This window comes from Spermophilus citellus (genome assembly GCF_964194105.1).
Source record: "Spermophilus citellus genome assembly, chromosome: 4".
In the NCBI taxonomy this organism is placed as follows: domain Eukaryota; kingdom Metazoa; phylum Chordata; class Mammalia; order Rodentia; family Sciuridae; genus Spermophilus; species Spermophilus citellus.
Genome location: NC_138185.1, coordinates 139,246,338 through 139,262,768, shown reverse-complemented (window position 1 = coordinate 139,262,768; position 16,431 = coordinate 139,246,338). Strand labels below are relative to the sequence as shown.

Here is a 16,431-nt window from a genome sequence, read left to right as displayed (position 1 = left end):
TGTATTCAAAATTTTTAAATAAAAATCTAAAATATTTAAATGAAATTCCCAACTGATTGTATCTTTGGACATCAGAAACAGATCCAATTTCATAGAGCCAGAAACATATATGATCTTGCAGCAGAAGGAAAGCACTTCTTTTAAAAAAAAATACAAAATTAAAATACAAAGTTATATACAAGATCACAACAAATTGTTGGCAGCTTGGAGAGTTAAGTCTGTGTCTGAAAATATCTTATTGAGAAGAAATGCTGATGGAAATGTTTGCTAATGCAAACCCACTCCAAAGCTCATACAACTCAGGGGTCCCATTATTGAAGCTTCACTGGCTTCACAGCAAATCTGCTTCTCAGTAGTTGAAGATAAAACATAACACATTTCAGCCTTTGTGTATCCAGAAATAAGCAGAACTACAATTTCTCGAGGGGGGAAGCAGCCTGATAGTAAAGAAAACACAAAGACTAGAACCTAGGCTTTCATCAAAGCTCTGCCACCCTGAATGTGTCACCTAAGTTCTCAGGGACCTATCACCTTTATCTGAAATGAGGAATTGAAGATAATCTCTAACTTGTCACTCTAAAATTACTATCTTAACAACTACTCCAAAAGTACAATAAAGGACAGGACTGGAGGTACAGCTCAGGGATAATATGTGCACTTAGAATGCTTGAGGCTCTGGGTTCAGCCTCCAGCACCAGCAAAAATAAAAATAAACCAAAAAAAAAAAAGAATGAAAGAATAACTTTCTTATTAACATTAGAGAGTATACTGGGTAGAATTATAAAAACTAAACAATAGGAAAGAACTTTCATTTCTTTAGCTTTTTCATATCAATGGTGAACCTTCATAAAAATTCTTTGGTCTCAAAACATTTTAAATAAAAATGAATCAAATATCTTAAGCCCTCAAATTAAATTAACTTGATTATAGTATTTCTGGGTGGTGGTACAGATCAGAAATTTTAGTAAAATCCATCTTTCATATCTTGATTCCCAGCAGAGCTTTTCCCACAGTAAAAACTCAGTAAATGATGCCTGTAGTGTTTTGTAAAGTACTCTCTATCAATAGATGTCATTACAAATGCTGAATTGGACTTAACCTGGGCTCTATCACAAACATCCCTAACCACTCTCTATAGTTAAGGACTGTAACACAGCCTCCCTCTGGATTGCTCCTGACAGTCCAGAGCTAATGAGCTCCATAATTGAACCACTCACTATGCAAGCACAGTCAAGTAACCATCTGTTTAAGTATTTGCCTCAAATATTCATTTTTCATGCCAGCTCTAATTTCCCAATAGTTTAGAAACAAGTTATTATTCTTACCATTCCTGTCTTTCATACAATTCAATAGTTTTAGTTTTTCTAGGTCAGAGATCAATCTATTTTCTCCCTTTATATGAAAGGCCTTCTCCCCGCATCTTTATTTAGTGGTCCTTTAAGGAATCTTCTTTCTTGTTTTGACCAATACAAACACAGTTCATAGCTAAAGAGTAAATGTATTATGCTCTTGTGGTGTGTGTTCTCATCTACCTTGCTGGGATTATTGGCAGAGAGTTGATGTCGTACAGGATAATTATAACTACCATTTATTAGGCACCTACTCTAGGCCAGACATTGCTGTGTTCATGTTGTGTGTACTGATTCCTTTAACCTTTGCAACAAACTTGAGTCACCAAGTAAAGAACCTGTCCAAGGTCAGGCATCTACTAAATGGTGAACTTGGGCTGAATGCCTCCCACTAGGCTGAACTGCCTCTCAATGTAAATGTATTCTCTCTCTTCCATCTCCCAGTGCCCTCTTCTCAACTGGTGTTCATTTATCTGTCTATTCTCTCTATTATTTATTCTGTCTATTCTTTTTTTTAAAGGCTTTCTACAGGGTATTTCAATTATCCACATAAGCTTTGTGTTTTGGGCAAGCTTACATTGTGTCCTCTCCTTCGGCTCACTGCAAAACAAAAACTTGACAGCTACAGCTCCGTTTTCAGGGTGCCCTCTGTGTATGCCAGTTTGGTACAGGCACTAAATCAGATGAGGAGGCGACTTTTAACTGCTGGAGAGAGAACACAGACTGGTTCACCTCACTTTGGACCCTGCCTCCCTGGCATCATGATTCTGTGTGACAGGAGTTTCCCCAGCCATAAAAACTCTAGTTATTTGGGCAATGCATTTGTTGACAGGGCAATCAAAATTATGTCTCTAGTGCAAACAATGAGAAAGTTCACCATTATAAACCAGCAGAGGCAATCTTGGTCTTTGATGTAAGCTTATTTTGGATTTTTTTTCCCTAAACAGAATTTCTGAAGACCCACCCTATAAAGAGTGGAAAGTTATATGTCCTAAATGATTAACAATGAGAGCATAGATGTAAGTAGTTTTCAATGACACCTAGTTCAATTTCAAAATAAACAACTAGAAATCATTCCACCCTTTGCTTAATTACCAAGATACAAGTTTACAACTCTCACTTGCAACCACCACTGGCAACACCTAAGTAGCAGTTTATTTTAGTCAAGACTATAAAAAACAGAAACCCTTATCTCAAAAAAAAAAAAGAGGTGATGGGTGAGGGCTATTGCAAGCTGTAAGAAGTCATTTCATGGATACCAACAAACAGGAAATAAAATATCAACCGGCTTTGGGAGTCTAGAACTGATAAGCCACCAGAAACTGAAGTCATGTGTTCCATCACTCTCCTTCTGGATTCCTGTGGTCTCTCTCTCTCTTTTATTTCCCTAATTTTAATTTTTGGTTATAAGAAGGTACAATATTCATCACCAGACAACTTTTCCAATTAATTGGTGCATCCTCTCAGGAAAAAATAAATAATATTTATTCACTAATGTTTGATATATATCTAAATTTATTTAATAAGATATCCTCACTTTTACAATCGTTCAAGTGTATCTATTAATAACATTCTTTTTTTCTTTTTTATATACACATGACAGTACTGTGTATTTTGACATATTATACATACATGGAATACAACATTCTAATTATGATCTCATTCTTATGGTTGAACATGATGTGAAGTTACAATGACCATGTATTCATATATGAACATAGGAAAGTTATATCCGATTCATTCTACTATCTTTCCCATTCCCATCTCCCCTCCCTTCCCCTCATTTACCTTTGTCTAGTCCACTAAACTTCTATTCTCCCCCCTCCCCCCCAGATTGTGTGTTAGCATCCAAATATCAGAGAGAACATTTGGCCTTTGGATTTTGGGAATTGACTTATTTCTCTCAACATGACAGTCTCTGGATCCATCCATTTACCAGCTAAAGGCACAAAGTCATTCCTTTTATGGCTGAGTAATATTCCGTTGTATATATATACCACATTTTCTTTATCCATTCATCTGTTGAAAGGCACCTAGGTTGGTTCCATAGCATAGATAATGTGAATTGAGATGCTATAAACATTGATGTGGCTGCATCACTGTAGTATGCTGATTTTAAGTCCTTTGGGTATATACTAAGGAGTGGGATAACTGGGTCAAATGGTGGTTCCCTGTGGTCTCTTAACTCACTGGTTATCAATTATTTCTGTTCTCTCACAAACTTAGCTGATATAGACTGACTATTGACACTATGTCCTTTAGTTCATATTTTCAACGAGAAAACTTCACAGGTCAATAACAAAATTAATTGACCTACTGAGTCGGATTCAAGTATCTACCATTGACCCATTAGCACCTGGTGAGGATCACATAGCAAAAAGTTGGTTTCTGGCAGGACCATGGATACAAATGATTTACCAAAGAATAAAGCATGAGCAGGGCAGAAAATACCCTCCCCCCAAATCTGCCATATTTTTAAACTACTTGCTATGAAATACATAACCATCAGAAAGCGACCTGCCACTTAATGAAGTTCTACAGTTGACTAAAGGATTAGGAATCAAGGTGTTTCTGAATTTCATCAATCTCATTAAATCTGAGTACTCACTGATTTTTTTTATTTATATATGACAGCAGAATACATTACAATTCTTATTACACATATAGAGCACAATTTTTCATATCTCTGGTTGCTATATTCATAGCAATTCGTGTCTTCATACCTGTACTTTGGATAATAATGATCATCACTTTCCACCATCATTTCTAACTTCATGCCCCCTCCCTTCCCCTCCAACCCCTCTGCCCTATCTAGAATTCATCTATTCTTCCCATGCTCCTGCTCCCTATCCCACTATGAATCAGCCTCCTTATATCAAAGAAAACATTTGGCATTTGGTTTTGTGGGATTGGCTAACTTCACTTAGCATTATCTCCTCTAACTCCATCCATTTACCTACAAATGCCATGATTTTATTCCACAGTTTAACTATTGTGAATTGTTCTGCTATAAATATTGATGTAGCTGTGTCCCTGTAGTATGCTGTTTTTAAGTCCTTTGGGTATAGACTGAGGAGAGGGACAGTTGGGTTAAATGGTGGTTTCATTCCCAATTTCCCAAGAAATCTCCATACTGCTTTCCATATTGGCTGCACCAATTTGTAGTCCCCACATCCTCGCCAACACTTGTTGTTGTTTGTCTTCATAATAGCTGCCATTCTGACTGGAGTAAGATGATTGTATATCATCATCTGAGAAGTGTCTCTTCAGGTCCCTGGCCCATTTATTGATTGGGTTATTTGGATGTTGGGTTTTTTTTTTTTTTGGTGTTTAACTTTTTGAATTCTTTATATACTTTAGAGATTAGTGCTCTATTTGATGTGTGAGGAGTAAAAATTTGCCCCCAAGATGTAGAGTCTCTATTCACCTCACAGATTGTTTCTTTTGCTGCAAAGAAGCCTTTTAGTTTGAGTCCATCCCATTTATTGATTCTTGATTTTAACTCTTGTGCCTTTGATTTATGGGTGTTGGTTTTATATCTTGCTACTTTGATGAATTCATTTATTAGTTCTAGGAGTTCTCTGGTGGAACCTTTAGGGTCTTCCAGGTATAGAATCATATCATCAGCAAATAGAGCCAATTTGAATATTCCTTTCCTATGTGTATCCCTTTAAATTCTTTTGCCTATCTAATTGCTCTGGCCAGTGTTTCAAGAACTATGTTAACAAATGTATGAAATATGATATGTCAAGAACTATGTAATGTTTTGAACAACCAATATTAAAAATTTAAAAAAGAACTATGTTAAATAGAAGTGGTAAAAAAGGGCATCCTTGTCTTGTTCCAGTTTTTAGAGGGAATACCTTCAATTTTTTCTCCATTTAGAATGACGTTGGCCTGGGGCTTAGCATAGATCATGTTGAGATACGTTCCTGTTATCCCAAGTTTTTCTAGTGTTTTGAACATAAAGGGGTGCTGTATTTTGTCAAATGCTTTTTCTGCATCTATTGAGATGATTATATGATTCTTATCTTTAATTCTATTGATGTGATGAATTACATTTATTGATTTCCATATGGTGAAACCTTGCATCCCTGGGATGAATCTCACTTGATTATGGTGCACAATCTTTTTGATATGTTTTTGTATGCGATTTGCCAGAATTTTAATGAGAATTTTTGCATCTATGTTCACTGGAGATATTGGTCTGAAGTTTTCTTTTTTTGATGTGTCTTTGCCTGGGTTTGGAATCAGGGTGATATTGGAAGTGCTCTTTTTCTATTTCCTGAAATAAATTGAAGAGTTTTGGTATTAGTTCTTCTTTAAAGGTCTTGTAGAACTCAGCTGTGTATCCATCCGGTCCTGGGCTTTTCTTGGTTGGTAGACTTTTGATGGCATCTGCTATTTCGTCACTTGAAATTGAGCTGTTTAAATTGTATATATCATCTTGATTCAACTGGGGCAAATTATATGACTCTAGAAATTTGTCAATGCCTTCAATATTTTCTATTTTATTGGAGTATAAGTTTTCAAAATAATTTCTAATTATCTTCTGTATTTCTGTAGTGTCTGTTGTGATATTTCCTTTTTTAAAAAAAAGTATGTTAGTGATTTGAGTTTTCTCTCTCCTCTTCGTTAGCATGGCTAAGGGTCTGTCAATTTTACTTATTTTTTCAAAGAACCAACTTTTTGTTTTGTCAATTCTTTCAATTGTTTCTTTTGTTTCAATTTCATTGATTTCAGCTCTTATTTTAATTATTTCCTGTCTTCTGTTTCTTTTGGTGTTGATTTGTTCTTCTTTTTTAAAGGGCTTTGAGATGCAGTGTTAAGTCATTTATTTGTTGACTTTTTCTTCTTTTAAGGAATGAAGTTTGCATGGAATTTCCTCTTAGAACTGCTTTCATAGTGTCCCAGAGATTTCAATATGTTGTATCTGTGTTCTCATTTACGTCTAAAAACTTTTAGATCTCCTTGATGTTTTCTGTAACCCATTATTCAATCAGTAGCATATTATTTAGTCTCCAGGTGTTGGAGTGGATTTTATTTCTTGTCTTATCATTGATTTCTAATTTCATTCCATTATGATCTGATAGAATGCAGGGTAATATCTCTACTTTTTTATATTTGCTAATAGCTGCTTTGTGGCATAGTATATGGTCTATTTTAGAGAAGGATCCATGTGCTACTAAGAAAAAAGTATATTCTCTTGTTGAAGGATGAAATATTCTATATATGTCAATTTAGTCTAAGTTATTGTTTTATTGAGTTCTATAGATTCTTTGTTCAGCTTTTATTTGGAAGATCTATGTAGTGATGAAAGATGTGTGTTAAAGTCACCCAAAATTATTGTGTTGTGGTTTATTTGACTCTTGAACTTGAGAAGAGTTTGTTTGATGAATGTAGATGCTCCATTGTTTGGGGCATATATAATTGTTTAGACTTGTTGGTGTATGGTTCCCTTGAGCAGTATGTAGTGTCCTTCTTTATCCTTTGTGATTAACTTTAGTTTGAAGTCTACTTTATTTGACATGAGGATGGAAACCTCTGCTTGCAGTCCATATGAGTGGTATGATTTTTCCCAACCCTTCACCTTCAGTCTATGGATGTCTTTTCCTATGAGATGAGTCTCTTGGAGGCAGCATACTGTTGGGTCTTTTTTTTTTTTTTTATCCAATTCTTGTAGTACCCATGTAGGTTGTCTGTACCTCACCTTGATGCTGGGCTTCCAGACCTTGCTGGTGTCCCTAAGTGTATGCTACTGTATCTAAGCTTGGTGGCAGCAACAGCCGAGGTAACTTGAGATAATAGTTAAGGTGGCCCAAGATGGAAGCAATGTCTTACAGAGATGAGGCTGCAAGAGGGGATCTCATATTCCCTTTGGGATGCCTGCTCTGAGATGCAGCTACTTGTAGGCTCTGTCTGTTGTCAAAAAGTTAGGGGCTACTGTGTGAGGAAGGCTATGGTGATGACTGCAGTGTCCCAAGATGGAAGTGGGTTAGGCTTAGGCTCCCAGGTAGGGGGTTGGCAAACTCGGACCTACCCTGGACTTGGGTCCTGTGCAAGTCAGTGTGGACAGATCTGGGCTAGGCTTGATTCCCGTGGTAGTCTGCTGGACGGAAGGGGCAGTCCTGTGCCAAAGGCTAGGCTCTGGTGGGTGTCTGCCCCATTGGTGGAACAGTGGATCAGGGCCTACTGTGAGCATGGGTCCCCTCATTGAATTGTTAATTGAGATACAAAAGTAGAATTACTTGTCAGAAAATATTCACTCATGGGTAGAATAAAAATATTTCAGTTAAACTACAGAGCAGCAATGCCCAGTCAAAATGTCAATAAGCTCATACAGACAAAAGAGGTTCATGTCACTTTCGAGGCTCTTTTAAACAAATCTAAAAACCATGGAGGTAAAATAATTAATGTTCATTTTAATGTCTGCACCAATGACACTAAGGATTCATAGAAGGAATGGGCTTATTCTTTTACTTCGAGCTCTCTCTCTGCCTCATCTACCTACTTATTCTCCCACCTTCTTCTCTTATCCTAAGGCCACCCCATCAATAAAGGCAAGTCTGGCAGGTGCACTGCTCTTAGGAGGTAACATGAGGGACAAAGGATCCCAGGAGACATGGATGATCTCTGCCATATTTTTAACCAGAACAGTCAGAGGCTATCTGGCCAGAAGAGAACCTGAACTCTAGTCAAAAGGAAACCAAAGGTCATTGCCAGAGAAACTATGCAAAACATTAGGAGTGAGGGTTGAGGCAAGACTGTAAACAGGAAAATGAGTCAGTCCCCAGGTCAGAAGCTGGGAGGATCTGAAGAAAGAATACCACTGAGTGCAAAGTAGGTCAAGGCAAGGACTCTTGAATTGAGGCTATAAATATTTTTGTGGTATTGAAAGCTCACTTTTATGCACCTAGCATGTCAAAGCGACTCTGTAGAACCAGAAACAACCCTTGCCTGGGCTAGGTGGAGAGAGGGATTTGGCTAATATGTTTGCCTGGTGGGAGAATACTGTGCCCCTGAGAATTCTGTGATGGTTCTTTTCCTCCAGCCCAGATGCCAGGCTGGATCCATGGCCTCAGGAATCCATGATTTCTGTTTCTGTCTACAAGGATGAGAGGGAAAGGCAGCCAGCAGGACCCCCAGTATGTAAGGTAAGGATGGGCATGGATGGGAGGAGTGAGAAGCAGGAAGTAGGATTCCCAATTCTGCAATTTCAACAGGGGCCAGGAATTTGCCTTTTGTTAATGACAATTCAGAGGCTGTGGCTGTGTGCAGAGGAGATCTAGACCAACTTTAGTATTTTGATTCTAACAGGGTACTGTGAAAAGGAACTTGAAGTTTTCCATTTTGTGCAACAATTACCATTTGAGGATTGCCAGCAGTGGCTGTTTTCTAGTAGTAGAAACAGCAAGATCCTCTTTGTTCTGAGCAAGTCACCGGAATGGGCCTTTTGTCACATGTCTATCACCTCCTTTGGTAAAATTAGGCTTAAGCTCTAGCTAAGCAATGGAGGGAGCCTGGCACCCCTAACCCATATTCCCAGAAAAGCAATCTTGGCCAAGAGATAAGGTATGTCGATTTGCATTAAGAGGCAAGAGCAGTTTGTATGGTCACAGGGACCTCCCCACCACACCTCACCCCATGTAAGTATATCTAATATGTTATTTCATATCAATTAATCCTGCTACTCACTTTGATTGTTGGTGTACTGGCTAGTATCATTTATAAAAATCACTTGCATGGGTGAAGGCCCCTAAGAGATGATCAGTGCCACATATATCAGTTGCTCCAAGAACAGCTCCTTTGCCTCTTGTTGTGAGATGACGCATCTCTCTATTATAACATTATATGGGTGCCTCTTCTCAAATCAGAGAAAAGACTCAGCTGTATTCTATCCACACAAGAGACTCTCAGAGGAATGCTCAACCCTAGAAACTAGAAGAGAAAACTGAGTTCTTCTTTGTATTCCCAAAAAGTTTCCTCACAGCAAGAATAAATCCAGGAGCCAAACTATACTACTATTAAAATGCTCCAACAATGACCAGACTCAGTTTTTTTCCATCACCCAGATCTGTGTACTTTCTTGCTGCCATGCCGGGCAGATCTAACATGGCTTGTCCTACTCTCAATGCTGTGAACCCAGGTATACTAAAGCCACTGTCTCACCCTATGTCACCCATGGCACAGCACACCCCTCTTACCTCCCACCCAGAACTTTTCTATTGCTTCTAAGGTATGCATTATTGGTGGGTGTGATATGGTCAGCTAGCCACTAGTCTGTGATAATCATTACAAAAGAATTAATGATCCATGGGGCAAGACTTTGGTCAAGGAAAAGGGAACCAGTGAATAAATTTCTTTCCCTTCCTCCCCCTGGAAGTACTGCCCAAAAATGCAGTTACTTTTATGGTGTCTCTCTGAAGATGTCTCACAAAATCAATCAGCTATATTTGCCAGCAGGTATATCAATATCAATAATGCACCTATCAATAATGCAGCTCTCATATTTGTTTTGCCTTTTTCTTTGCCCCACTTGTTTTTCTTAATTGTTGCTTTAGCCATTTAAGTGGTAGCAAGTAAACTTTTTTGACTCAGGCTCTGCTGTTCCAAACTAAGACTGTCACAATAAGTGACAGTTTCCAAGTCCTGGAAGGGCTTTGAGGTGGCAGCTTGAGCTGTACAGGGTGGGTCTGGGAGCACAGAGCCAATGGCTGCACCCATACTGGTCAACAAGGCTCACATGGTGACACTGGCTGGACGCAAGGACTGTGGAGCCATGCCTAACATCTCCAAGGCTGTCGGAAGCAGAGTGATGCGTCAGATTCCTTGGGGCTCTTGGTTTAATTTCTTGTTCCTACTGGCATTGTTGGGACCTCAGTGACAGAGCACCAGGCTAGGATCAAAGAAGAAAATCATTTGGAGCTCTGGAAGGACATTTTCCCAGGGTATCCAGAAGCAGCATAGTTGGAATGAGAATATGAAATGGAACCATGGGGAGACAGCCAAGGTCATAACTTAGGTTGGTGTGTCAAGATAAACAGAAAAAGAATGACTAGAATGAGATGTAAAAGAGGTCACCACAGGTTGTTCAGTCTCTAAGGTGGTCCACTGCAAAAACAGGAGGCCTGCTCTCATTCTGAGGCAGGGGCCAGCATGCAAGGCTAAGCCTTAAGTCTGAAGGAAGTGGAGTCCAAGCACAGTCCAGCACTTAAGGAAGTGCTGCTGAGAAATCAGAATGAGGCAAGGTCAGCTATGCAGATGTGACACTCCTCCACTTCTTAGATGTGTCTCCAGCATCCTTTCTCCATGTTGTTTTCCCATGGTCTTTTGGGAAAGCACTCCACGTCCTTAGGTTTACACACTATCTTTTTGAAAAGAGTAGTGAGTCCCAGAGACAGAGGGAATACCCTTAACATCAGCATAGAGTAGCAGAAGGAAGTTGACATTGCTAAGTTTGAATGGCAGCCTTCTCACTCCTCAGCTGCTTGATATTGGTCAAATTACTTGACCTCACAAAGCCTCAGATTTATAATTGGCAAAAATAGAAATACTAGCAACTAGCTGACTCCTAACAACTAGTGTTAAATACTAGCAACTAGCTGACTCCTAACAACTAGTTGTAAAAACACTAACAAGTAACAATTTGCAATGAGCAAGAGATACATGTGTAAAGCTGCTAGCACTGAGCCTAGTGCAGAGTAAGTGGAATTTTCACAAAACCAGGCTATAAGCACAAGGCTTCACCTGAAGCCAGCAACAGAAATGACCAGGCAAGGTCTCAGGGAGTTACAGATTGAAATCTGTACTTTCCAAGTATAATTGGCCCCTTTGAGATTCTCTCTGGGGTACCAGGAAAGGAGCTTTACAAATAATCTTAGAATTTGCAATGAGTAAATTTCTATTATCCTCTAGAAGATTTAGGGGGCTGGAGGCTACAGAGGCCATTAGATGCCAACAGAGAGCAAGCACAAGGAAAAGGCTGAAATATAAATCTCTATCACCACACTTCAAGCAGACACTATTAAGTCTTCAGTACCAGAAAGTACTTTAGTGACTGGAAACTCACCAGAATGGGGCTGGTTTCTAGAAACTCTTGCCTTTGCCCAAAATAATCAATGTCAGAGTTTTTGTGAGTACCATGGTGCACAGGGACATAGTGCTTCATGCACACAGATATGAAGTCCCTTTTACCCACCCTTTTCCCCTCCTTTCTCTGATCCCTTCCCTAAGGCATCTGTCCCCCCAGCCCTCTCCACTTGAGCACACCCTCCTGCGTTTGGAATTGAGTTGGGTATACTCAATTCCAAACCAAAAAATATTCTATTACCCTCACATCAAAATTTATCTATCTGGTTGGGGTTGTGGCTCAGTGGTAGATAGAGCAAGCATGAGGCACTGGGTTTGATCCTCAGCACCACATAAAAATAAAATAAAAGGTATTGTGGGTATTGTGTCCACCTACAACTAAAAAATATATTTTAAAAATCTATAAAGATGTTTCCTCATTATTCTCCCTAAAACTAAGTAATCCAGGTCAATGTATAACTCTTTCAAGGAAAAATCTCACTTTTTACAGGAGCCCTTTTGAATCAGAATGGTATAGCCCAAAAAGGTAATTCTAAGAATGAAATCCAGGCCCCATGACTGCATGGCAGAAAATCATTTGGATCCCTTTTAGTACTTCAAATCAGGCAATGCTGAGCAGAGTTAGTCCTACTCGAGTCCTGTCCAATTTCATCAGATCTGACTTTCCTATTTGGTGTAAACCTAGCACCATAAATCTACCACATCTAATTCATTAATCAAGGAAAGCTCTTTCTGGTCACAAATTAGTGACCTATAGTATTTCCCAGGGCTAAGCAAGTGCTCCTGAAGCTTTGCCCTGTCTAGACATGTATCTGAAACCATCTAATTGCCCCTGTACATTCTGTACAGCACAAAAAGCCTGACGTCAGTACATAAACACGAAGCTCCCTATTAATATTGCTGCTCAGTGAACTGTCCTTTTCCATTTGCCCATCTCGAAGTGAAATCATACTACTGTTGAGAATACGAATATACTTCAAATAACAAGTTTCAAGTTATGCTTAATCCAAATTATGGGAGTTAAATTCTCTAGGTATCAAACTGAAAAAAGCCACCCATGAATTAGAAACAAATTCAGAAGTATCTAAATAGCTTAACACATATTATCTCACGATACATTTAAATATTTTCCTTTCACATACTGCAAAAGGCTATAAAACAAAAAGAGACAAATCCTCTACTTCCCTCCTTGTCAACAAGTTCTATATTAGACAAGTGTCCAAACAAGCCCATGCCATTAGTCAGGCACACTGGGTTAGGTCCTGGAATGGACAGGGCTGTCCATTCTGCCATGTATCAAGAAGGTCGACACACATTATTCCCTTCAATTCTCCCACCTACCCAAGGTGGGGGATGGGCTGGAAAATCACTTCCTACACTGAAAAGAAAACTAGTGCAAGGCCCTTAATTTAAAAAGGTGAAGCCAAAATACAAAGCCAGGACATTTTAATACTCATAACTGTCTTAACACAGATGCTGAAAGTGTAGGTGAAGTTCCATTGTCCAGGGTCAGCACCCTGACAGCAGCATGGAACCATACACTTTATTCCACACCCAAGAGTGGTCTACACTGAAAGCCTCTTTTCACCTAATAAACCTGAGGTGAATGTATGAACAAGAGGCCCTCTCCAGTTGGTGACAACCAGCCACTGTGTCCCTCAAATCTGGAACCTCAAGTTACACTATCACAGCACCTTCTTCATCTACCTTCACTGCTTAGATATTAAGTTTCTCAAGGATGGCATCAGGACCTCCTGATCTCTGTGTCCCGTACATGGCACAGAGTCTTGGAAAAGATGGACACATGGCAAAGTTTTATCAACTACACAGAGCCTTCTTTGGGTGCTCTTCCACCTTCTTCAGTGATACTATACCTCTATAAACTCAGTGGTCTTAGTCAATTCCCTTACTGACCAGTGGTCCCAGGACATGGCCCAACCTCTTTTCTCTCCCCTGAGTCCTGTTCCCTCCAAGGCCTGCTTTGGAATCCTCATGGCTTTGAAACATAATGATTTAATCAATTAATGAAACTTTGCTTATGACTCAGGCAGAACAGATAATGCTTTAACCCCTAAAGAATTCCCCAACATAGGGAATTTCAGATTACAGCAAGGCTAAATAGATAAACAAATTGGTTGAAAAGACAGGTATTTCTGGTACTCTCCATGTCACTTTCTACAGGCAATGACTCACCCCATCTCAGGATAAGGTGATGTTAAAAAGACACCTCTGCAAACTCCATGCCAACTGTCCAAGGAAAAAATCCTTTAGATTTACAAAAATCCCAAGGCCAATTGAATTATGGACCTATCACTATGATATTCACTACAAGTCAGGAACAAAGGTTTAATCTGGTCTACTATGAAAACATAATAATATTCAGTTTTTTTATTGTGGTTAGGTTTAATTGTGGAAACCTGCTGTATATTTATACAGAAAGCCAAACATTGAAGAAAACCATTTCTTTTCATAAGAATTTATAGGATAAAAGTCTTCTTAAAATATTCTTTATTAGTAAATAAAGACTTCAAATAAAAATAGGAGCTGTACCTTTCATATAAACATTTTTTAATCATGTCATGTTAATGTTTTTTCTTTTGATTTCCATGATGAGCCAGGATAAGCTCAGGCCTGTGCACGAGACAGGGTCTGAGTCACTTATTTAATATAAGTGTATATTGTACACTTAGGGATTGTACAAAGACAGACAAGTGCAACAGATATTTAATACAGTAGTTATTGGAAACATTACCTAATTGAATATGCCAAAATATTCTGGCTGAAAAAAAGGAGATTGAGCTTCAAATCTTTGTACTTTTTAATTGGGTAATACAGAAAACAACTGTCTCTACAAGTCCAACAAAATAATGAACAGGTTTTGTTTGCTTTTAATCAAATTTCAAATTAATGTTTTAACCTCAAGTATATGGAGTACAAACACAATTTTCCCAAAATCAGGTAATAAAAATTAACTTAAGGGTGATAGCTTAAATCAAAAGAACAAATGAAAACTGAAATAGACTCAGATATATGCTTCCATTTGCTGGATGTAAACTCCTGTACTATAATTGCCATTTTTAATGTCCAAAATCTTCCCCACATAGGCTATCCTTTTAAAATGTCAAGACAATTGATTAACTTAATCTAGTTTTCAAAATTATAAAAATGCATTCTTGAACTGAATTTTCTAGTTGATTAATTAATCCAAGAGACTTTTTCATGACTAACCTGAAAATTTTGCATTTATAGATTACCATGAGTCTATTAATCCATAATGTAATTGCTATAGTATAACTAACTTAGTATATTAAAATGAGGAATATATAACTGTGAAACCAGTAAAGTGGAAACATCTTTAAATATACTTAATTTAACAAATATATGAATTCAAAAAACCACTGGGGTTTTAAATATTCTGTTTCAAAACTAAAACCATTGTCACTGTCATTCCAATCTATTTTAACACAACATTTCATATTTAAGTTATAGATATCAAAAGGTTAGATGCTGGATGCAGCATCTTCAATTAACACTAGTTTGTTGTCATATAGACTACACAAGAGATGAAAACTCTTATTAAACTTTTTTTTTAAATCCTGGGGATTTAAAACCAGGGTCTGTGCACTCAAGGCAAGCATTCTACCAGCTGAGCTACATCCCCAGCCCTACTCTTAAACTCTTAACAACAGAGTAACCCACTGGCACTGCAATGGGTTTCCATCAAGACAGAGTTGGTTTGGGTTTTTGGTTTTTGAGTTTTGTTTGGTTTGGATTGTTTTTTGTTTGTTTGTTTGTTTGTTTTTTGTAAAAATGAAATAGTGCCTATCTGTTTCAGTCACAGAGATTACTTTACCGGGAGCCATTTCCAAGGATCCCTGCTGGTTATTCCCACTAAAACATCCATCCTTCTGCCTATTATGGCAGCTATGTCACTCAGTCTTCTGAGAAAAAGGTGCTGTTACTTAAATTTCATTATCCCATCCTCCTAAAATGCCTAATAACATCAAGGAGCTTCATTTCAACTGTAGCATCTTACATCAGCACCACTGGCTAGTGAAGAACAGCTCTTTAACCCCCAAAGAATGCTAATGGCCTCTCATAACTTAATCTTTCAAGTTTTTGTTTTAGAGAATCTCTATCAGAACCCACTCAAGGCATACAGATGGAATATGGCTCTCTATACCCATAATATATCCTTTCAATACTCTTATCCTTAATGTTTGGATTCTTTGTTCCTATAATATGCAAAGGAATTTTTAGTATCTCATTTGGGGGATGGTTCAAATTTTGGTTAAATCAAACAAACAATTAGAATCCATGCCATCTATTTGTGCTAGTATATCGAACACAGAACATCCAGTTAAGAGCTCCATAATAATAAATTCAATTTATATAAAATTGCGTTTTTTCTTTACTTGACCCAGAACCTTCAAATTCCATTCTCACACATATTCCCCATTTTTTGGTCAATATTAATTGGCAAAGTCTTGCAACTTTTTATCAACATATGGTATCTCCTCCTAGCTTTGACTTTGTCATTTTAAAGCATGCTGGAATCTAAGTTTAGTTATATATCTGGAAATGGGGCATAAGAAGCATAAAGAGAATGGACTTTAATGATGCAACTCTACCAAGAAATAGAAATTTCCATCAAGACAGGAGTAATCTCATCAAAGAGGGGCAAGTGCTGCTTCTGCTGACAAGGGTAACTTGATGGACTCTGGGATATTTTGGGTTCACCAAATCCTACCATAACCCCTCATTCTAGTTTTCAGGCTCAATTATTTTTCTAAGTGCACAAACTTGAACATAGGGGACCTGATATGAATCTTACTGACATCATAATTTGGCAACATGCATAACTGCACTTGGCAGCCTTTTCTATCCTAAATTATGCAAAAAGATTCTTTTTATGCAGTCATAGAAAGTCTCTATTTTTCAATTCATGCTTAGATAGAAAATTTTAGTTATCTGAGTTCATATTTCCTTTTTT

General features: G+C 38.1%; 2 protein-coding genes across 14 annotated transcripts in view; one reads left to right on the top strand and one right to left on the bottom strand.

The window, feature by feature from the left end:
* FSIP1 (fibrous sheath interacting protein 1) overlaps positions 1-16,431 on the bottom strand; it is a 233,583-nt gene that overhangs the window by 11,661 nt on the left and 205,491 nt on the right. The window lies entirely within an intron of this gene.
* LOC308646758 (uncharacterized protein) overlaps positions 8,090-16,431 on the top strand; it is a 97,195-nt gene continuing 88,853 nt past the window's right edge. For 6 of the 13 annotated variants that reach the window (XR_014021471.1, XR_014021473.1, XR_014021474.1 and 3 more), the window contains exon 1: positions 8,276-8,503. Coding sequence is in view for 1 of the 13 variants with exons in the window: in XM_081290127.1 (XP_081146253.1) it covers positions 8,128-8,189; positions 8,401-8,503 (165 nt within the window). In the remaining 12 variants the exon portion in view is untranslated. The other 7 variants (XR_014021472.1, XR_014021475.1, XR_014021478.1 and 4 more) reach the window with 4 other exon arrangements.